Source organism: Chionomys nivalis, chromosome 3 (genome assembly GCF_950005125.1).
Source record: "Chionomys nivalis chromosome 3, mChiNiv1.1, whole genome shotgun sequence".
NCBI classification, from domain to species: domain Eukaryota; kingdom Metazoa; phylum Chordata; class Mammalia; order Rodentia; family Cricetidae; genus Chionomys; species Chionomys nivalis.
Genome location: NC_080088.1, coordinates 97,537,750 through 97,561,512, shown reverse-complemented (window position 1 = coordinate 97,561,512; position 23,763 = coordinate 97,537,750). Strand labels below are relative to the sequence as shown.

The 23,763-nt window shown below is 45.1% G+C and overlaps 1 protein-coding gene across 6 annotated transcripts in view; it reads right to left on the bottom strand.

Annotated features, from left to right (window-relative positions):
- The window catches only part of Cux1 (cut like homeobox 1), a 331,836-nt gene that overhangs the window by 244,190 nt on the left and 63,883 nt on the right, over positions 1-23,763 (bottom strand). For all 6 annotated transcript variants that reach the window (XM_057765876.1, XM_057765878.1, XM_057765877.1 and 3 more), the window contains exon 2: positions 985-1,095. In XM_057765876.1, coding sequence (XP_057621859.1) covers positions 985-1,095 — 111 coding nt within the window. The remainder of the gene's footprint in view (positions 1-984; positions 1,096-23,763) is intronic.

Genomic DNA, 23,763 nt, shown 5'->3' with positions numbered 1-23,763 from the left:
AAGCATTTTATTCCTAAGTAATGCCCCCAGTCCCCTCACTGGGAGACACTAGGCAAGCACTCTATTGTTGAACCATATGCCCCCAGTCCTATTTTTACTAACTATTTTAAGACAGGGTCTCACTAAGTTCCTTGGACTGGCCTTGAACTTGGTCTTTACCCCCAGAAAGTCCTACAACTGAAGATCCTACTGCCTCAGCTTTCTTCAATAGCTGGAAGGCAAGTATGTGGCACAAGACTGGACTTTCAAGTTATACAAACACACCATGGGTAGGAGGTGCCAGGTATACAAGCAGCCCTTCACAAGCTGAGCACCAGCATTAATCTCTTTGTTTCCTGACTACAGATACAATGGACCAGATACCCAAAGCTCCTGTGGTCAAGGCTTCTCTACCAGAGTGGACTGTACTCTCATATTGTAAGTCCAAGTAAACCCTTTTTTTCTTAAGTTGCCTTTGTCATGGAAGTGAAAAAGTCACTAATACAACTCTCAACACATTCATAGAAGCTCAGACTCTAGAAAGAGTCATGCACACCACCCTTACAACCTGGGTCAAGAAACATCAAAGTTTATAGCAGAAGAAATGAGGTTTTACCAGCAATACTGGTGCAATGCCGTCTTTGAACACACTGCTTATCTAGCATCATAGAAATCAGCATGAAGCTCACTGTCCCACAATGGTCCTGGAAAGACTTCAGTTAACACCATCCTGACATACCAGAGGCTAAAACAGCAAGTGGGCCTGACAATGCTCATGTGTCCAGCCTACGTAATGCCTATACTTGGTATCAACAACTTGTCCACTGCCACATCTCATGGGTGAGGCATACACTCTGCCAGGGTAGAGTTGGAGGCAAGTGGAAAAAGCAGGCATCCTGCCATGCATTTTTTTCTGAAGAACTAAGAAATGTCTCAATAAGTATTCTAAATTATCCCAGGGATCATGAGACCCCTTCTGAAGACTGCGACGCAGTCCCAGCTCACCTCTGGAGTGTTCTTCTTGAATTCTCGGCTCTGCTCAATGAGCCGTTTTCTGGACTGCTCACTCTCATCTTGCCTGTTTGCCAATACTGTTGCGGTGGCATCAAGTTCTCTCTGTGGGGAAATTGAGAAAGGAAAAGCAAGATTATAATTTGCAGTTTCTACCAGGAGGAATCAAGTGGATGCTGGTGCTGAATAACAAGGAGAAACTCCTGGGAATCAATTCATGGGCAGGAAGTAGGCTCAAGGACAATGTTAAGGACCATAAGCATAACATACTCACTCAACACCAGTCCCAGACAGTAACTGGAGAACCAAATTTGTTCAGCATGCTGCACAAAGGATTCCTACCTATGGTAACAACCATAGGAACAGTTTCCCTCCTAAACCTTAGTTGAGTCAATGCCCCACATCTCTCCAGGCCATTCTCCTGAGTTCTCGTCCCCCTACCTAACAGTGTTTCCCCCAAATAGATTCTACTATTCTGGCCAGCCTTCTACAGTGTGGACCTGAAACTTCAGGGAACAACAGTTGGTTTAGTTCCACTCAACAAATACTTCTTGAAAACTTATTCTAAGCCAGGCATCCCAATTGGATCCATTAACCTATTAGTTTGAGAAAGGAATTTTTAAAAAGCAAATTCCAAGAATAATTATCCCCACTGCCCTGTAAGCTTTTCAGAGGCACTGTTCACCAAGCATCCCACAGGCCTTCGAGTTTGAGGACCCCCAGGGTAGGTTACCAGAACACTGGCCAAGTCTGAGGACTCTGCTCTGAACAGCAATCAGTCGCACACAGTGTCAGAGAGCCCGTGTCCCAGCCCTAAGACTGGGAGAATCTGTCATAAGGAGCTGCCCAGAATAGCCCATGGCAGATGGGGCCCAGGATGGAGTTCCAGGCTCACAGCAGGTATACAGGCCATGTGGCTGTCCACTGAATGGCCTGCTGTCTCATAAGCTAAGTCGAGTAAATTCAGTAACTGAATACACAGAGCAGAACATTCTGTGTGGCACTCAGTAACTGTTACAAGTGGTTCCTCATCCACAGCAGGTCCCACTCTGTTTCTGAGAGAGCTAAAAGGCCAAGAAGGCCACCAAGATCCCATCTCCTGAGACAATTCATGATTGGGGAAGGGGGGAGGTCCTCATGTACCCCAGGTTGGCCTCAGAATCATTACAAAGCTGAGGATGCCCTGGAATTCCTGATCCTACAGTGTTTGTCTTTCTCCCAATTGTTGGGATTATAGGCATGTATTATGCAGTGTTGGGGCAGAACCCAGGACTGGGCAAGCACCCTACCAACTGAGCCATATCCCTAATCCCCCTCAGAAATTCTACAAGTCTTAAAAGGAATTGTGCAAATATTTTTCTCTTAGAACTTTTTTTTTTTTTTAATTTTTATTTTTTATTTTCGAGACAGGGTTTCTCTGTAGTTTTTGGTGCCTGTCCTGGAACTAGCTCTTGTAGACCAGGCTGGCCTTGAACTCACAGAGATCCGCCTGCCTCTGCCTCCCGAGTGCTGGGATTAAAGGCGTGCGCCACCAAAGGAATTGTGCAAGCCGGGCGGTGGTGGCGCACGCCTTTAATCCCAGCACTCGGGAGGCAGAGGCAGGCGGATCTCTGTGAGTTCGAGACCAGCCTGGTCTACAAGAGCTAGTTCCAGGACAGGCTCCAAAACCACAGAGAAACCCTGTCTCAAAAAAAACCAAAAAAAAAAAAAAAAAAAAGGAATTGTGCAGTGCAGTTCCCTAGAGCCAGAAGCACTGGCATAAGAACATGGAGGGGTGCATGTAAGAGAACTGGTGGGCAATATATGGCAGGTTGCCCATCACTCAAAGCGCTCCTAACTACCACCTGAGTAGCTAGGATGGGAGGTGAAAGTCAATTTGCCTTATAGAACTTTCCATGGGAATGTGAAGAGGGGTAAGGGGTAGGTACCCCTACTGAGAATGACCTTTAATTTCTGATCCTCCTGCCTCCTCCTTTGGAGTGCTAGAGTCACATGCATGTGCCACACACTATGTGGTGCTGGGAAGAAGCCTAGGGTTTCCTACATACTAGGCACTCTATAGACTGAATAGCATTCTCAGCCCCCTGCTTCCTTTTTAGTGGAAACAACCCACTAGGCCAGAAAGCCATCCTGGGTGACACTTCTCTGGTACCATGATGGTGTGGCTCATGGCCAGACAAGATGACAGAGAGCTGGAACAACTAACCAGCATGCTGTCAACTTAGAAATCTTAAGACAGTTTAAATGTGGAGAGGGGAACTGTGAGGTGGGGAGAGGCCCTCATGCCACACTCCCTTTAGTATTTCTGGCATTCACACAAATCCTGGGTGAGCAAATCCAAAGGAATACTGTGGGCTAGCATTCAAGAACAGATGTCAAAGCTACTGCAGAAAAGAGGGAAACACTGGGCGTTTTGATAGACCACATTTGAAAGTCATCCCAGAGAAGAGGAGGCAGGGGAAAAAGAGCAACCGCCACCAACGTGGGGAAGTGGGATGGAAAGAGAGGCAAGCAAGCAGCCACAGATAACGCAGAAGGCTTGCAAAAATATAAACAATCTGGCAAGAAGGAGGACTTAGACGGCTATATTTAAGCAGCAGAAGAAGTTATAACGGGAGACTTGGAGAAGGGCGGAAAAAAGCCAATATTGAAATATGACAGGAACGGGAGAAGTTGATGTTTCCTTCCACACACACACACACACACACACAAACCTTGGAGAAACAGAAAACCAGTGCTGGCTGTCTTTTTCAACAGGGATCCAACTGCCTGTAGTGAAGAAGCCTGGGTCCCCAGTTAAAGGACAAGTGACATCTTTTGGCTTCTTCAAAAGATGGGTGTTGAATGTTAAAGGGAACTTGTGGGGTTCCAGCCTTCCCAGTTAGTAAGTACATTTTGGGGGATAAAATTAGAACACAAGGTTGCTGGGCATGGCAGTGTATGTAATCCCAGCACTCAGGAAGTAGAGGCATAAGATTAGAAATTCAAAGTGCACTTGGGAGGCAGAGGCAGGCAGATCTCTTTGAGTTCGAGACCAGCCTGGTCTACAAGAGCTAGTTCCAGGACAGGGTCCAAAACCACAGAGAAACCCTGTCTCGGGGGGGGGGGGGGGGGGGAAGGAATTCAAAGTGATCTTCAACTTCATATCAAGTTTGAGACCAGCCTGGTCTTCCTAAGTCTGTGGCTTGAAAAACTAAACAAAGGGCCAGTGAATATGGCTCAGTGTAAAGTTCTTACCTAACATGAATGTAGGCCTGGAGTCAAACTCCCAGTACCAAAAATAAATAAATAAGGTAAGAAAGAAAGCATTGCTTACTGACTCAAAAGCACAAGCAGCTGAGTTAGATCTCAACATGCAGAGAAAAAGCTACATGTAAGGCCATTGTTAAAAAGGAAGAAAGGATGTCCCTGGGGCTTACTGGTCATCTAGCCTACAAACAACTCCCACTGTCATGAGAAACCCTGTTAAAAAAAGAAAAAGAAAAAAAAAAAAAAAAACAAGATGAATGGCACCTGAGGGATGATAGCAGAGGTTGTGTTCTGGCATTCACAGACATGTGCACAGAGAGGGGTAGTGGGGTGAAAGTGAGGCACCTACCTACCTACACACACACACACACACACACACACACACACACCACAAAGAAAATAAAGGACATTGGTCAGACCCTCTGATTCTGAGGTCTTTCCCCAGGCCGGCAGCTTGAGTAGAATAGGTGGCTGGTGATCAGGAACCCACCTCTGACATCACATTGTAAAGCCCACCTGGGGCCAGTTGCTGCTGGCAGTCAGGGACTCTATGGGGATCCACCTCAGTCCTTAATGCCAACCTTGTTGATATATGTGAACCGACATGAGGAGCCATGACAGAGACCACATTTGAAGACCACAAGAGTCCCCAAATTTAATACTGTGCTGCCACCTGCCACGACAGAAACAGACTGACATGGTGAGTAGATTAAGTCTTCCACCTATGTGTGGAACTTCCACTGCTCCAGGCAGGGCTAGTCACATTGTTAAGGCTCTAAGTCTTTAACTGATTGCTTACAAAAAAGAGTAAAACACCACCAAATCTTGGGGGAGGGGTCCTTATCTGTGTTTGCATATGGAGGCCAGAGATGGAAGGCAGAAACTTTCCTTTATCACTCTCACCTCATTTTTTGGGACAGGGTCCCTCACTGAATCAGAAGCTCACAGATTCAGTGAGCCTGGGTAATTAATGAGCTCCAGGGATCCATTCACTTGCATCCACTCCCCAGAGCTAAGACTGTGGATATACAGGATCATATCCAGCTTCTAACATGGGTGCTGGGGTTCCAAATTCAGGTCCTCATACCTAGTATCAGAAATTTGACTGACTGAGCCATCTCCCCAGCCCCCACCAGACCCTTTTGAAGGAGAAGACTGCATTCTCAAGCTCCAGAGACAACAAGGAGGGAATAGACGGCTACAAAACACATGACCAATACCGTTTTATTATCCACCGAGCCTGTCTATTCTCAAAGTGTCAAATACAATGACGTACTAATAAGAGAATCTAATGTGTTGAGAGGAGGGGGAGATGTGGGACCAAAACACAGAATCATCAGCTCATGAGTCACAGGTCACATGGAAACAGGAGCTCAGAGAGTCCCCACATCTGAAAGGCATTAAGATGCAAAAAAGGGAAACGCTGGAACCAACTTAACTGTCTGTGAACAGCGTTATTTGGCATGGCCACCAATGAATGATTTTTTTTGTGGTGGCTTTTAAAAAACAGAAAACAAACAAACAAACAGAAACATTTTACATGGACCCAAAAATGCTATGTAGGACAGTATGGTTATCAAGATCTACTTAGTCAAAATCAGCAAATAATCAAACAGTGCTTACACGGTAAAAAGACTATCTCTCCACATGCTAGCCAGACTCAAAGAAACCTGAACTGAGTTTGTTCTCAGGAGAGTCTAGTGAGGAACAGACTTACTTTGAGGTATGTACTCTTTGACTTTCTTGGGAAAATGGGAAGGTATTAATTTTTAAAATCCTACCATCCAGATTCAATAGCACAGGCCTTTAGTTCTAGTTACTTGGCAAGCTGAGGCAAGGGGATCATTTCAATTCAGGAGCAAGCTCAAGGCCAGCTTCAGCAATAGCAAAATTCATGGGGGGGGGAGGGGCTATCATTACAACATTCCCCATCTTTTATCAAACAGCTGCATTTCAAACAATGTACCCACTGGCCAAGTGGGGCTAGAAGTGAAGAGGAGGCAGCCATGGCAGCTACAGTCATGCACAAAAATACACCCAGCCCAACCAGACACTTCTGATAATGCAGGAAAGAAGAACCCTAGGTCCCAGGTGGACAAGGCTGACAACAGTATACACACGAACTCAGAGTCTGACACATCCAACAAGATAGAAAGCAATGGAAATGACACTGAGAAGTGTCAGAGCAACAGGGGCACCTCATACAGAAACTGTTTTCCATTTTAAAGGAATCCCTTCCTGGATGATTGGATGACAGGTCCAGGGTGAAACTCTGGCTTTTGAACCACATGGCCCCTTGTTGTAAGAGGCCACTTGTTTGTTTCCCAGCCGTCCAGAAGCTCTGCCCCGAAATAACCACACAGAAACTGTATTCATTAAATCACTGCTTGTCCCATTAGCTCTAGATTCTTATTGGCTAACTCTTAAATATTAATTTAACACATTTCTATTAATCTGTGTATTGCTACAAGGCTGTGGCTTACCAGGTAAAGTTCCGACGTCTGTCTCCGGTGGGGCTACATGGCTTTACTCACTATTATTATTAGTGTGAGTAAGCTCACACTAATCTATTATCTGCCCCTGAGTAGCATATGGCTTCTGTGGCACTTCTTAGTGCTCTATGGTCAAGCTATGTATGCCAAGCCAGGAAGGGAACCTAGTGAGTGCTCATCCCTCAAGGCTATTCTACTGACCAAGCCTAGAGAGCCCCTGCCCTTCCTCAGAAGAGCTTCTAAAGATACCACCAAGACTCATCAAGGAGAGCAGACAGCTGTTGGCATGTCCCTGTGTCTGAGTTCACAAATATATAGGCCTTCTTTGTCCTGGGGGACAGGTGTGGCTATTTGCCTCAATGATTTTGAACTCTGGGATATTTTATCCGTTTCTGACAGGTCCTCAAAAGGTTCCTAATAGCTCCAGGTTTTCCTCTGTGGGGGCTCCAACCTCCAGCCAAATGAAGATGCATTTGCAAGAAGACAACCAAAGACTGCCATGTAATGTCAGGCCTGTCTCCCAGAACCTAGACTGGGCATGGTATTGCATGCCTGTCATCCCAGTACCTTGAAGGTTTAGGCAGGAGGATTGAAGGTTGGAGCCAGCCTGGGCTAAATAAGGAGCCTATGGAAGGGAGGGAGGGAGGGAGGGAGGGAGGGAGGGAGGGAGGGAGGGAGGGAGGGAGGGAGGGAGGGAGGGAGGGAAATCAAACAGGCAAGGATGTTTAAAAATAAGTCTTAATGGCCGCTGAGATGACAGGTAAGGGCATTTGCAGCCAAGGTTGATAATCTGGGTTTAATTTCTAAGACCCATATAGTGAAAAGAACCAGCTCCTGCAAGTTGTCCTCTGACCTCCACACACATGCATGGCACATGCAAAGACACACACACACACAGTGAAAATGAAATAGAAAAATTTTAAATGAGTCTTAAGAACACCAATGATGACTTTGAAACCGCTCACCCTAAGAGCATGTCTTTTTTTTTCTACAACAGAAATGTTCCTGCAGGGCAACCCCACTTCTGCTGAGGTTCACTCTTCTTCAAGTCCCCAGAAGCAGACATTTGTATACCATTGGCCAGGCTTTCCACTGGGTGGGTCTCCTTAGACCTGTAAAGGAATCTCCACTACCATTGCATGCTCATGCAAATCAGAATCATTGCCCCTGAACTGATACTTCAGCAATACAAGTAAAGTGTTCTTTTTGCATTATCTTTACCTTCTTTATGTTTTCTTTTAGATGTGTGTGTAGGTCAGAAAACAATTTTTGAGAGTTGGTTCTCTCCTTCCACCATGCATGTCCTGTGGACTGAACTCAGATCATCAGTCTTGGTTGCAAGCACCTTTACCAGCTGAGTACCTTGCTGACTCAAACTCTACCTTTAATCTGAGAACCTATTTCAGATGATGTCCCCTTTAGAGACTGCCTATCAAACCCATCAGAACAACTACAGCCGACAGAGGAATTGTCAATGATATCAATGCAAGTAAAAACTGAGCTGCTGCATCTATAGAAACAAGCCTTCACAATTATTACACAAGCCATTTCTCCCATACTTAAGCGCCCACATTTGTTTGGACTAATAGGAGGTGCTCCAGTTACAAAGGAGTAAAGACTTAGGGCTCAGCCACCCATCAAATTCCTATAACTCCCCCAGCCCCCACTCAAAAAAAAATATTTGGCTGGGGATAGAGATGTGGTTCAGCATTAGATCATCTCCCCAGAAAGGGGCCAAGGACATAGTCAGCAGTACATGGCCTGTCTAAAATCCTCCAGTCAGGACCTGAGAACGTGGCTGGGCTGTATAGTTCGGGTCTAGAATTTCCCAGGGAAGGACTGCGAGCATGGTTCAACAGTAGACGCCTAGTCTAGAATCCACCAGTGAGGACCTATGGTGTGGCTAAGCAGCAGAACACTTGTCCAGCAGTGTGAGGCCCTGGGTTCCATCCCCAGTACTACAAAATGGATGGATGAATGAATGAATGAATGAATGAGAAGTCCTTCAATAAGTGACATGAGGGAAACCCTGCACAGGAACTTGAACTCCTCCCTACCACAATCTGTGGTAGTTGTGGTCAGCTGGTCCCCTCTCTGGAGATTAATTAAGATAATGCATCTGAAGTTCAGGGCGCTGTAACCATTACATCAAGGTTAATTTCTCTTTACTAGTGAAGCCACACACTTGGCCTTAGCCCTGAATTCATTCTACCACCAGCATCCTAGACCAGGTGGGAGCTCTGGAGACTCAGATAAACCAGAAGCCTTGCAAGCTGAGGGGACTGCTGTCTAGCAGAGAAAAAGAAAACAGGCAGGAAAGATCGACAAGACAGAAGGAAATATGCTGGTGGAGAAAAGTGGGAAAAGTCAGGGAAGAGAACAAATCCTTCTGGAGGGAAGGCACCTAGGCTTCTATGAAGGACCTCCATTTTCACTGGGGCTGGGGCACAGGTGGGCTGTGTTCATTCTCAGGGCTTACCCAGAACTGTGCTCTATGTGACAAAACACAGACAACTTCAGAGAAACTGAGAACCTTGTTACAGCTACTTGGGGCCAGCAGTGAACAAGAAAGTACCATCTAGAGAGCAATAGCCAGCCAGGCTTCCATGTCAAAGGGGCTGTGAGAGACAGGCAAGGGTCAGACAGCAGCAGGTGCGTGTGTCAGGCTCAGGATTTCTACAGAATGTTTTATAGGAGCAAAACCTCTCACAACAGAGAAAGATACGGGGTGACACTTTTGAGGATTAGGAAGACCCTCTAGGGCCGTGCTATTGTGCACTTGGGTTATGTATGTGTGTATATGTATGTGCATGCATGTGGAGGTCTAAGGTCAACTCTGAGTATTATTCTCTAGGTACAGTTCCCCTTTTCTTGAGCAGGCTCTCTCAGTGGCCTGGAATTTACCAATTAGGCAAGACCAGCTGGCCAATGAACCCTGGGATTCTTCTCTACCTCCTCAAATAACAAGTATGTTTCACCACAACCAATTTTTTTGACATGGGCTCTGATGATCAAACTGGGATCCTTAAATTTTAATGACTAGGCTTTTCCCCTAGTTCTGTACCTATACATTTTTTACTAACATTTTAAAAGCAAACATTTATGTATTAAAAAGTACATTTTGTCCCCATACTAAGGTCTGGGCTTGAAAGCATTGGCAAGGACATGGGGGTGCCTCACTCATAGAATGGTGTTGATCTCCAGTGTAGGACAGCATGGGGGATTACTCATGGTCTCCACTTTAGGCAGAACCATTCAGGATCCCCCATGTAAATATTAATGTTTTCGCCTACTTTGTATGACTTTAATTCAAGAAACAGGTATGACTTATTTCCAAATGTTTTTCTGGGGAAGGAACCTTTCATTATTGGGTTCCTTATCACAGACTTCTGGCCCACAGTCATAACTCTAGTCTTCTACTCTGAGATGTCAGACACAGTCAGATGTCAGAGTGGGCACCCCTCTGTGGAAGTCACAGGTCTACAGAATCAGGCTGACTGCCAATGGACCCTAAGAGCAACTGGTAGTGGTAAAGGCAGTGTAGTTGGAGAGGGAGACTCACACCAGAACAGCATTGCCAATATGCATGTGTCCCAGGAAACCCTTGGATTCTATAGGCTGGTAGAGATTGGGCTGATAATCAACATGGAGCAACAGAAGAAAAGGGGCAAATGGAATTGAAAGGCCAGCTGCCTAGGAGGGACCACAGAGCTGGGGATATAGGCCCACATACAGGGTTTCAAGGGCTAGACTGGCCTATACAGAAAGATCCTGTCACATAAAGAGGGGGAATGGGTGGAGAGGTGGCTTAGCAGCTCTTGCTGCTCTTCCAGACAACCTGAATTTGATTCGCAGAACCCACATTGGATGTCTCACAACTGCCTCTAAATCCAGCTCCAAGGGACCCAACATCCTCTCCCATCTCCAGGACACCCACCACTCACTCACCCACCCACAGGGAGGGAGAAGGGAGACATACAGAAATAAAAATAAGATCTTTTAAGAGAAAAAAAAAACTGTTTTCTAACTAAGGGAGCAAAAAAAGGGGGGGGGGCAAAGTGAGCATGTGCACAAGAAAGTCCATGCTAGTATATGACCTTCCCAGGGACCTGGAGAGTTACAGGAACTCTGTTTTTTAAGCCTTGGTAAGCATCTTAGTGTTGGCCACCTCCATTCCCCTTTAAAATTAAGGTGAAACAAGGAGAATAAAACCTCACTTAGAGCCTGCTGTGGTGGCACACACCTTTAGGCCCAGCACCTCAGGAGACAGAAGCAGGCAGATCTCTGTGAGTTCAAGGCCTGGTCTACATAGAGTTCTAAGACAGCCAGGACTATTACACAGAGAAACCCTGGTGGGGGGTGCGGGCACACACAAAAAAAGCAAAACCTCAAGAAACTTCCTCATAAGATCTGACAGCGCACAATAGCTAGGTTTACTCTGTGTTTACCCTTATCAAGGACACACCCTGCTCTTCAGCAAACCCACAGTAAGAAAGAAAGGATAACATGGGCTATCATGATGGTTCAGTGGGTAACAGTGCTTGCTGGCAAGCCTGATGACCTGATCTTGATCCCCAGGTCTTACAAGTAGAAAACCAATTACATAAAGTTGTCCTTGGTCCTCCACGTGTATGCCATGGGACACAGACATACACAGTGCACTAACACAATAAATAGATTTAGAAAATGGAATTTATAACTTCAGAAAGGATAATTTGTGAACTTCAAGTGCCTTGTAAAGAAGGGCACTCAACTTCAGCTTCAGAACCAGTCTGAACGCAGACAGCTTTGCACCTGCTAGTGGCCTTCAGCAAGCCACCTCACCTACAGGATGGGCATAGTGCCCTGAAGCTCCTCCTAGAGAAGTATGGAGAGGTATAATGAAACACTCATAGTGCAAGAGGTGTTGGTGTGGCCGTCATGCCTCCTCTCCAGGGCCCCACAGTCAGTTGGGAGTAGCAACAGATGTCACACTTAGTAAGAGTGGTGCTGCATACTTGAGGTCATGGAGAGAGTTCAGTGTGAGCTGCATGTGACCATTAGTGCTGTCACCTTGACAAAAATCTACAACTGCCTAGAAGATGGGCCTCTCAGTATGCCTGTGCAGGACATCTCGACTACATTAAATGTGTTGAGAGGCCAGCACTATTCCCTGGCTGGGATCCTAAACTGTACAAATGGAGAAAGAGAGCTGAGAAGCACATGAAAGCATCAATCTTTGGTTCTCGCTAGGGATGTATTAGACCAGCTGCTTCAAGTCCCCACTGTCTTGACTTCCCAGTGATAACGAACTATACCTGGAGCAAGCTGAAATAAATCCTCACTTTATGTTGTTTTTACAAGGGTATTTTATCACAGCAATAGGAAAAGAAACTAAGACAGCATGCAAGCATGAGTCCCTGACTTTGCCATGTGTTTTATTTAAAAAAAAAAAAAAAAAAAAGTTGGTCATTGGTGGCATGTTCCACACACTAGTAAGGCAGAGACAGAAAGATCCCTGGAGTCAGCCAGCCTAATCTGTGAGCTCTGGGCCATACAAGCCTTTCTGTGAATCTGTCGAGATTGAAAAACTTCAGAGACCCAAGATTTGGAGGGTTTTAGTTTTGCTTTTCACTCCATCACAACCCCCACCCCCAGCGCAAAAATAAAAACTGCAGCTGCATCTGACAAGCCTTGTACCACACACAATACCTGCTAGACTCTCAGACAGTCAGACGTGAGAGACAGCATTTCAGGGTGAAAAATGAAATATGCAGAGCATCAGATAGCAGCCATTCTAAGAATCAGTGTCAGGCAGGCAGGGACAGGAAGGCAGCCTTTCAATCTGCACAGGAGGGGTACTGCCTTACAGGTCAACTGGATAGCATGAATTGCCTAGTACAGGACAGTTTCTGAAACATCCATTTCATACACTGTGTTCTCTGGGCACAAATGCAGCAGCCTGACTTCTCTCTTCAGAAACTTTGGGCTCCAAACAGGGGCCATCTTCCTCTTCTCCCAGCTGCCACAGGACCCTCCTGTCCCTCACCAGTCCTCTACCATACCTAACCCAAGGTTGGCTCTTGATGTCTAATGGTCTCTGTCTGGAGATCAGTTACTTTCTTCCTAGGTTGTCTTATACCTGGGCTAAAGAGGAAATGTCCCTACCTCACCCCTGGCTGGGTTCTCATGCACTTTGCTTTCTGTGTCCCTCAGATCACAGCACCCAACACCTCACAGCAGGGCCCAGCCTAGGAAACATGGTGTTGTAGACATTGCCACTCTTGTGGGCCTTGAGGTGAACCTGGGGGAGAAGCAGCCACAGAGCTTCATTACTCTGGTCTCTGATAAAGAAACAGATCTCTCCATACACATTCAACCAGTTACTGCTAACACTTGCCTGGGACATGCTTCCTCCAGACTTCCTCTGGGTTCTTTCCACTTGTACCATTCAGAGTTCCTTTTATACTCAAGAATACATTTTGAGTCAAATTCGATACATTATTCCCTTAGTCACTGATATGGCACCCCACCCACCTAAGTCACACAGCGCACTTCAGTGTACTTTAAAAGATCAATGGAGGGTGAAGGATGTAGCTCATCTGGTAAGGTGCCTGCCTGACATGAATGAAGCTCTGAGTAGGATCTCCAGTCCTATATACACTGGGCAGTAATGTCAGTACTCAGGAGATTGAAACAGGAGAAAAGGTGGTTGCATGCCAATCTGGGCTACATAGTGAGAGACTGTTGTTGTCGCTGCTGCTGCTGCTGCTGCTGTTGTTGTTTAAATAAGGGGGGGGGGGTGGACAGCTGGTCTAGTATGCATGTCTCCTGCAGGACCTGAGAACCTGCATTCAATCCCCAGGATCCACAAGGTGGAAGGAGAGAAAAAATTCCATATGAATGAGCTCAGTTAGTCAGCCTGCTCAGTGCCCCAGCCAAAGTAAAGATGTAGACCTAAACTTCTACAAAACCACAGGCCAGAGAGCTCTTTAGAGGGCTCACGCAACAACATATTAACTGAATTCAAGGAATAAAACTGAGAGAGACAGGCAGCTGAAATATCTAAACTGAAGTTTCCAGCAGGTGCACAGAAAGAAATAAATCAAGATCTCAGTTTCTCTTGTCTGGGGATGTAGCTTAGTTGGCCAAGGAGTTGTTTAATATGCATAAAGCCCTGAGTTCAACCTCCTCTAGTACTACAAAAAAAAAAAAAAGAGTATGGAGGCACAGGCCTGTCATCCCTGCACTTGGGAGATAAAGATGGGAGAATCAAAGTTCAAGGTCATCTGCAGTTTGATACAAGCCTGGGCTGTATGGGGTCCTGTCTAAAAAGTAACATAAAACTGCTTCTTTGTCACAACAACCAGATGATGATGGATCAGAAATCATACATGATAAGACTGTTGGTTCTGTCAGTCCAGAAAACTCTGCGGACAGTGTTGATTTTCTGGCCTTCCAGGTTCTAAGCGTCATGACAGAACCTGGTACAGTGCCTGTCTAGCATATGATGGAGGTGGGTCTTGTATTAATCTGTTGCTTTCATTGGTTAATTAATAAAGAAACTGCCTAGGCCCATTTGTTAGGCCAACCCTTAGGTGGGTGGAGTAAACAGAACAGAATGCTGGGAGAAAGAAGCCGAGTCAGTGAGTCGCCATGATTCTCCCACTCCAGACAGACGCAGGTTAAGTAAGATCTTTCCTGGTAAGCCAGCTCGTGATGCTACACAAAATATTAAAAATGGGTTAGATCAATATGTAAGAGCTAGCCAATAAGAGGCTGGAACTAATGGGCTAGACAGTGTTCAAAAGAATACAGTTTCCATGTAATAATTTTGGGGCATAAGCCATGCGGGCGGCTGGGTGCCGGGGACGCAGCCCCGCCGCCCCTTATTACAACAAGCATATATGAAGTCCTATATTCAGTCACCAGCACTGGGAATGGTGGTATGTAACTATAATCCCAGCAGGCACTGGTGCCCATTTTGTGGGCAGGAAACTGAGGGCCAGATGGGTGTGCAGCTTTGTCTAGATCCCATCAGGAGGGAAAGGACTGGATATGTTTGTTGCCCAATTTGTGTCTGTGGGAATCCCACCCTGCCTCTTCCCAGGCTCAGACCCAACTCCTCTTTTCCAGGAAACAAGGACGGGTGAGCAGGTCATCTTTGAGAAAATGAGGCAGGCAGAGGGAAGCCATTGTGCTTTAATCTCAAAATAATCACACCACTGCCAAGAGGAATAACCCTGATCTCATCTAGGCTGGTAGAAATGTTTTCCTCCTAAAGTATTTGTTTCAGAAATAAGCCTTTAATTTGAACACTTTGGGAGCCAACATTTCTGTCTGTTGAAAATATTTATCTCCATTGTTTGGCAGGAATCAATTTGTTAGGGCATCAGCCACTCTGGCAAAGGTTCCCTGCTACTTTCCTGGGAAAGCGCTGGCGGCTAAGCTGCCTTGCAGCGCTAGCGCTCTCACACCCTCTCTCTGTCTCTGTCTCTGTCTCTGTGTGTGTGTATGTGTATCCTGCCACAACATCTATCAACATAGACCCAGACTGTGAATCGCAAAATATAAAATAAAAAGGAGCCACCTGAGGCATGCATGCTAGGTTGGATAGATTTTAGAGGTCTCTGAAACAAGCCTGGTGAGTGACTGGCTGCTGATCATTTTCAGGCTCTGAACAGGCATAATCCTTATCCTTCAAGCAGCAGAACAATTGGTAGTCTGTTTTCTCGCATAGCCCCACTCCCTTAAACTAAAATCGTATATGGCTATGAGTGTAGGTACACAAGTGTGCTTGTACTGTGGAGGCCTGACTCAATATTGACCTTCACTGTAGTTCCCAAGGAGCTGTCTACCTTGTTTTTTGAGACAGGGTCTCTCAGAGGTCTAGAGTTCCTCTCGTAGGACAGGCTGGCTGGTCAGTGAGCCCCAAGGATCTGCCTGTTTCTCTCAAGCCCTAGAATTACAGTACATATCACCATGCCCAGTTTCTTTAAAAACAAAGCAAAATATTCAGTATGGCTGTTGAATTCAGGTCCTCATGCCCTTTTCTCTCCTCAGCCCATATAGCCTCATTTCTTGGGAAGCTAGACAGGACCCACACAAGGCATTAAGGGATCTTGGGCTCAAGGCAGCCCAAGCTCCACCCTGGAGCTGGTTCCTCCTAATATCCCCAAGCTTCAGTTTTCTCTCCTGTGAAAATACACACCTGACTGGACCTCACGAGTGGTTAGAAGGCTCTATGATGCAGAAAGAAGCCAAGCCTTGCATGATGGTACACATTTGTTATCCCAGCACTTGGAGAGCTGAGGCAGGTAGGTGAAAGCAAGTCCAGGGCCAGCCTGGACTAGGGTACCAAGAGCCAAGCCATTTAGGTCTACACAGAGAGCAAGATCTTATCTCAAAAAGAAAATCAATATGATGACTGTAGTCCCAACACTCAGGAAACTAGAGCAAGAGGGTCATCAGTTCTAGGCCAGGCCTGACGCAGAAACTCCAGGATAGCCAGGGCTACATAGCAAGACTCTGTCTCACAAAACACAAGGCAGCAGGAGAATTGTGATTCCAACATCAGCCTGGACACAACAGCAGAAACTAAAGGGGGAGGGTGGAGCTAAAGTTCAGGAACTAAGGAACTTGCTCCATGCTCACAAGGCCCTGGGCTTGCTCTCTAGCACTACAAAGAAAGAAAAATGAGAAAAAGTAGAAACAGTCAAAGGAGTTGCAAGAATGGGGTAAGAGACAGGTTGTGAAAGTTAAGAGCCATCGCAGTTACAGGTGAAGTGCTAATAACTTCATTTTGAAACTGTTGGATTAGATGTGTGTGTGTGTGTGTGTGTTTAAAATCACAGCTGTGCCTTGCACCACAACCCTACCTGTAGCTGTGTTCCCTTCTCACATTTTAATTAGCAAATAAACTCTGAAAGGCTCTCAAGATGTTTCTGCCTGGAGTTATAAGTCAAAGTGAAAAGATGACAAGTGGTTCCCAGGAAAAGCCAAACTTGAGAAGATACCTATCAGCCAACTGCCCAACTTCACGGGTAACTTAGATTCAGTCAAGATGTGCTACCTCTGTATCATTTGAATCATCTTTGGCTTTTATTTTGTGGTTGATTTTCAAGATTTTCAGGGCTATGTTTAGCAAGCAACCTTACCTTGCCACTGGGTGAGAGTTACTGTCAGCCAGGTAGACCCCAAGAGCACTCATATAGAGCTGGGTCACAAGTGATTTCTGCCAACAGTATGCTGGCTGCTTGTCACGCAGCCTAGGTTGGGAAGAAATAGGTTAGGCTATACGGTAGTCCCTGGTGCCTAGAGCAGAGAAGTAGGCTTAAGGGGTCATTTTAATCCTCAGTGAGAATTGTCGATAGCAAGGTAAACACATGCCTGCTGCTCATCTACCCACAATAGTCTCTAGGAAACTGTTTATCAGCTACACCCAACTTGTCCAAAAGTTGGAGGGACCTAGCTACAACCACACAAAGCTAACTAATTAGCCACTGCAACTGTCTGAACTTGCCTAAAGGATGGAATGGCAATTAACAAGCACAATTACTACATATTCTTGCTGCCACATAGCAGGGGTTCTGACACTGATTCAGTCATAGCCAATGCTATTCCTATCAAAAGTGACCCCACATCCTAGATGTCTCTTCTGTACCCCATTACTGAACAAAGCTCCTTGAGTCAGGAAATTATATTCACTGCAATTTGCTCCTTGGATTAGGGATGTGGCTCAGTTGGTAGAGTGTTTGCATGAAACCTGAGTGCATTCCTAGGACTTCATAAACCAGGTGTGGTGGTACATACCTAAAATCACCATACTGGAGAAGTGGAGACAGGAGGATCAGGAGTTGAGATATCCTCAGCTACATGGTGAGTGAGTTAGGAGGTCAGCCCATGCTACATGAGACCCTGCCTTGAAACAAACAAACAAACAACAAAAAAGAAAAGCACAAAAAGACTTTCAACAGAAGCTAACTGCTAGGTTTGTTCTTAGCAGACCCCACTCCTATCTGTCCGCTAACAGGTTTCTCCCTAAGATTCCCATATATCTGAATGACACTTATGTGATTACCAATAGCAATATCTTGGTCTGTTTCATGGGAAGGTTTGAATGGAGGTGTCTAATGGGATTGTGAAGGGCCCATCTGAACCTGAACCCTACAAACAGGAAAAGGCTATGCTGGTTTCAAAGGCAGCTGCATTAAATTCACAAAGACATATAAATGTGAAAAGGGGATTGCATGAGTTCAGAGCATCACCCCAGAGGAATAGCCTGTGGTCCATGACATTAGGGCCCTACTCTTCCCATCTAGCTCATGAGCTGACTTATTTACACGCTGGACTCCCTGCAGGGAACAAAGGGCCCTCATAGTACTCACGATGTGCTTGGACACTTCTTAGGAAGAAAGGTACCAAGACCAGCTGCAAGTGGGGTGGACAGAGGAAATCGCTAGGAGTGGGGTGAAGAACGTGTTTCCTGCTAAAGATCAGAGAAGACAGAAAAGTAGCAAAGAAATCAAGTGGCTAGCTAGGAGGGAAGATTCCAGGAGGCAGGGGTAATAAAAATAGCTGCTATGTCAGTTTACTGACTCATCTTTTACATCCCTTGTGGTTTTTAATCCCCGTGACAACCTAACACAATGTTGTCTGCCTGCTCTACCACTCCGCAAACTGACATTCACAGGTACAGCCAGCTGACCAGAAGCACAGCAGAGAGGCCACCACTTCCACATATTTGACCCTCTTGGGCTGCCAGTGGGCCCCAAGTTGCAGGGTCCTACCATTTTAAAGTCCTGGGGCTATATCTGTCCTGTGACATGGTGAGGTCTGTCTTTATGTACCCCAGCTTTCTCTGTGTTCCCTCCTCTTCCTTCCCACAATGGAGATCTCCAGAGCCAGGTCTGCTTTTCTTTCTTTTTTTTTTTTCAAATGTAGAAAACTTTCCAATTTATTCACAAAATATTATTAGAATTATTTATCATGACCCATTCATTCATGCGCGCGCGCGCACACACACACACACACACACACACACACATTTACCTTATCAGGTTTGCTTTTAAACAAGAAAGTGTTGGGGTCTCTGGTGTCATCTTTGTTAATGAACTGTTGGGTCACACTGAGAAAGGCAGGAAGTAGATACCCCTGTGATCTCAAAGCTTGAAAGGCACAAGCCAGATTGTGAATTCATGATTAGTCTAGGTCACATAGCAAGGCCTTGTCTAAAAAAACAATGAATAAAGAGCTAAATATGGTGGAGCACACTTGTAATCCCAGCACTTTAGAGGTGGAGACAAACAGGCCAAGAGTTCAAGCCAGCTTCAGGTATACTGAGTTCAAGGGCAGAATGGGCTATATAAGACAATGCTTCAGAAACAAACAAAAATGGTTTAAAAAGTAAAGCCAAACAAACAACAACAAATCCCACAAGAATAGAGACTAGAGGAAAGCTGCAGCTCAAGAAGGACGGGCCACTAGAGGACAAAGGCAATGGAATATACACTCTAAATTCTGTGTATGCATGTGTGTGTGTGTGTGTATGTGTAGATGTGTATACATGCAGGCCACTGAATATCTACTGTTCTATTACTCACCACCTTATCATTTATTTATTTATTTTTAAGTTATTTATGTTGTGTGCATATGTATGTGTGTGGCATTGAATGTAGCATACACAAAAAAGTCAGAAACCTACTTGCAAGAGTCTGTTTTTTGTCTTTCTATCATGTGAGCCCCAAGGATTGAACTCAGGTCATCCAGCTTGGCAGTAAGTACCTTTATTGCTGAACCATCTTGCAAGCTCTTCCACCTTGTTTTTTGAGCTAGGTCACTCACTGGACCTACAGCTTATGGACTGACTAGGCTGGTTAGCCAGATCAACCTTCCTTGGTGCTGTGTAGTCCTACAGACACAAGCTCCTATGCCCAGCATTTTACATGGGTGCTGGGGATCCAAACACTCAGGTTTTCATGCTTACAGTGCAAACACTTTCCTACCTAAACCATCTCCCAGCCTTCCATTTTAATCTTGATGAGCAGGCAGCAGTCACGAAGTATAACTCACAGTGACATCAGGCCCCAAGAAGGGGAAGAACCAAGCACAGTCTCTAGCAGAATCTTGAATCAGCTTCAGGGAATATAGTTAATACAGGAAGCAGCCCACAGACGAACAAATAGGATACAGTGAAATGGAATTATGAGCCTGGCGCTGAACAGTGGTGGGAACTTCCCATCCCTTCGGCTGCCAGCTTTCGTTCTGGTCCCTTCCTTGCATTAAATGTTCCTGGGGCTCCCAGAGCCAGTCGGCAGCTGACCTGTCAAATCTAACTTCTGGAATAAAAATGAAAAGGCCAAGTGGCAGCCGTAACATGGAATTTCCTTGTTTTTATTAGTTTAAGGCTCTTAAAGAGTAACTTTTACATTGGGGAAAACTTCTCAAATATGTACTACTTGAAACTCAGCTCTGGTTACCTCTCACATGTTTCCAATCACTCCCCTTGCCAAGTCCACTAGTTATCAAAACACACTGTGGTTTAGAGCAGGGGGGTGCTCCCCCCAATAAGAGTGCATCTGCTTTTCCCACTGTGACCTCATCCCCTGGATCCCTGACCCCCGGAGCTGCTAGAGAGGCCTTATCCACAGAACACGGTGAGCTACTTGTTCCTCCCAGGTGGGTGTGATGAGAAGAGAGGGCTGTGTGATTCACCTCAGCACTGCTGCACAGCCACACCTAGCTTAAGGATTTGGGAGATAGATAGATAGATAGATAGATAGATAGATAGATAGATAGATAGATAGATAGATAGATAGATAGATAGACAGACAGACAGACAGACAGACAGACAGACAGACAGACAGACAGACGAAAGCTGTTGATTGAGCCAGGCATGGTAGAAAATCACAGTACTTGAGAAAGGGAAGCAGAAAGATCACAAGTTCAAGGCCAGCCTGCTAACAACTTAGTGTGATCTTAAGGGCTAAGTGATGGCTTAGCTGGTATAGTACTTGCCTTCCAAGTATGAGGACCTGAGTTCAGATCCACAAAACCATGTAAAATGTCAGGCAATATAACAGCACATATCCAATGCTAAGCGATGGGAGGCAAAGACAGGTGGATCACTGAAAGTTCCTGGACTACCTGGTGAAGATTCAGGACGAGATACTCTATCTTAAACAAAAGGTGGTAGGAACCTGAGGATCAACAGCTAAAGTTGTCTTCTGACCTCCACATGTGTGCAAGTATTTGCTCTCACAGGAACATGCACGTGCGTATGCGTACATGTACACACACAAACACACACACACGCACAACCACTTCTAACCTTAAGGAAGATATGGAACAGAGGTGAGTGGTGCTGGCTGACACGACTGTATTGTTTATTGAAGCTCAGGGCTAACAAACTATGAACTGTAAAAGGTAAAGATTATGCTAGGTGTCCTAGACTGAGATACAGGGTCTGTTAAGCTTCTGGTTCATACCAGAATTTGTATTTTTCCCATCAAGACAAAAATAGTACACAGATCCTCTAAAACAAATAAGAAAACTTCAAATTGAGTTTGTTAGGGGTAGACAGACACCAAATTTCCCAGAAGGAGAAAAAAATTATTTTTAATCAAGCTGATTTTTTCAGTTGAAACCTGTTAATTCCATGACTGAGAATTCATCAAGTTTCAGACTAGAATTAATTTTAGCAACTGCTTTATACCAAAAATACTAGTAGCTGTGGCTGTATAGTTGGCCTTGCTTCACACACTGTCACAGTGACATCTGAGTATGTTGTCCCTGCAGACATACAGATAAGAGTTGACAAAGACAGTTCTGAAGAGGCTTCCGGGTCCCAAGAAATGAAGCTGTCAGAAATGAAAGCCACAGCAACAAACTGTTCGCAGGCCTTCTTGCATTCCCTCCCCTCTTAGGACAGACTGTCATCCTGTACCACTGGCCCTCCAGGATGCATGGTGGTGGAATGCTTACTGTGTGTGGAAATTGGTCTCACTGTGTCTGGTGCTTCTTTATTCCCACATCTGCTCCCTTGCTTCCTGCGTCCCAGACTCCACCCACAAGGATAAATCCACTTACTGCCGACAATTTGTAACTTGGACTCAACTTGGTTAGTCTGGCGATAAAAAGAAAACTCAATCCCCAAATCATCAGTCTGTCCCTTTACGCTCTGTCACATCAATTTCTGGCCTCCACATACATGTGCCCATACATCCATGCACATCCAACTCACGCATACACATACATCTACTATAGCCCCCCGAAAAAGCAAAAATGTTTATTTACACACAGACAAAATAACTAGCACTGAAGAAAGCTCCTAGCAATCTGAGGGGAGAGCAAAAGTTTAAACAGTCTTGTGTTTGATTCTGCATCGCTAGGGCACTCCGTTCATTAAAACCTGGGCTGTAATTCATGTCTACAGATTTGAATGAAATTCTCATCACGCTTAACTTTCTGAGGAATTACAATAGTGTTATAATTGTGAGGTAATTAAAAAAAAACATACATACATACAACTGTGCATCAGCTATATCCTAGCTGGTGGTCCAGCAGCTTTATCACTTTTGGGGTGTTGGAGTCATTGCTGTGGCCCTACAACACCATGGGCTCCAGAGCAGAGAGTTTGCCATTTATTTACAAAATCTCCAAAGCATCCTTGATCCTAACCTGAATATATATTTCACACAGTACCAAAACTTTTAAATATCTACAAGAAGATTTCATTTTTATAGGCAATAAACATTAAATCTAAAGGACTGGAACATAAAAAGTGCTTTAATACCATATAAATTATCTATCCTGAGACAGACTAAATCTCCGAAGGTTTTAAGGACTGCTATATAAATTTTTATGGCAAATTATCTACATAGAAATTATCTGCATGGGATGCACTTTCACTTTCCCTGCTCATTTGCATATTGCTGACAATCTTTGCCATCACAATGGCCAATCCAAATTGAGAAATTCAGAAGGCAGAGAATGCCAGAGTCTACTCTGAAAGCATACCTTCTGCCCATCACTGATACAGGCTGGGGCCACATGTTCGCCTCTAAGTTCTTGACCCAGAGGAATGGTTAGTGGTTCAGAGGATGAAAAGGACAGTCACCTTGGCCAGGGGATGCAGCATGGTTGACAGAGTGTTTCCTCAGTGTGCACAAAGCCCGACTTCCATCTCCTGCACTGCATAGATGGGGTCTGGTGGCACAGGCCTATCATCCCAGCACTTGGCAGGTGGAAGCAGAAGAACCAAAAGGTTCAAAGTCATCTTCTAGCACATAAGGAGTTCAAAGCCATCTTGGGCTACGTGGGATCCTTTCTCAAAAATAAAAACTAATAAGGAAGGAAGGAAGCTACAGAGAAACCCTGTCTCAAAACCCCACCCCACCCCCCAAGAAAAGGAAGGGAGGGAGGAAGGAAGGTATGAAGGAGAGAGCCAGAGAGAGTTCTATAAGGCAGGGTTACAGACCAGACCCCAAACATGCTTCACACTGAGTTTCTCTTGGCCCATCGGCCATCCAGCCTAATTGTGAAGCCCATGGACTAGTGCTACCAGAACTTTCCATCTGTAAAGCTCCAGAACTGGCACCTCCAGAGCATCCTGTGCATGAGGCAAATATTTCACATGATTTTTCTTCTGGGAATTAAAATATACAAAGGAATCCATCCAGTGAGAACATAAATTAGGATAGTTCTATCAAAAGGCAAAATATGATATTAATCAGCATTTTATGATATTAGCAAGTCATAAAATTTACAACCTGTCTAAAGAATACAAGGAGAACAAGTGTTTTTTAGTTCCCTATTTGAGCTATTTCCTAGTCACAGAACGAGGGAAACTAGCAGGCATGTCCGCTTTCAGGTCTGCAATTAATCTTCGCCAGCTGTGAGAAGCGGGAGACGGAAAGTGGTCTGCGTGTTCTCTCCCCACTGGTTTTATTCACATAATAAATATTAAAGTTAATTTTTATGTCTTTCATCTAAGGATCACTTTAGGCCTTTTAATGGTCGAAAAACTTAAATACAGCTCGCCTTCATTTTTGTG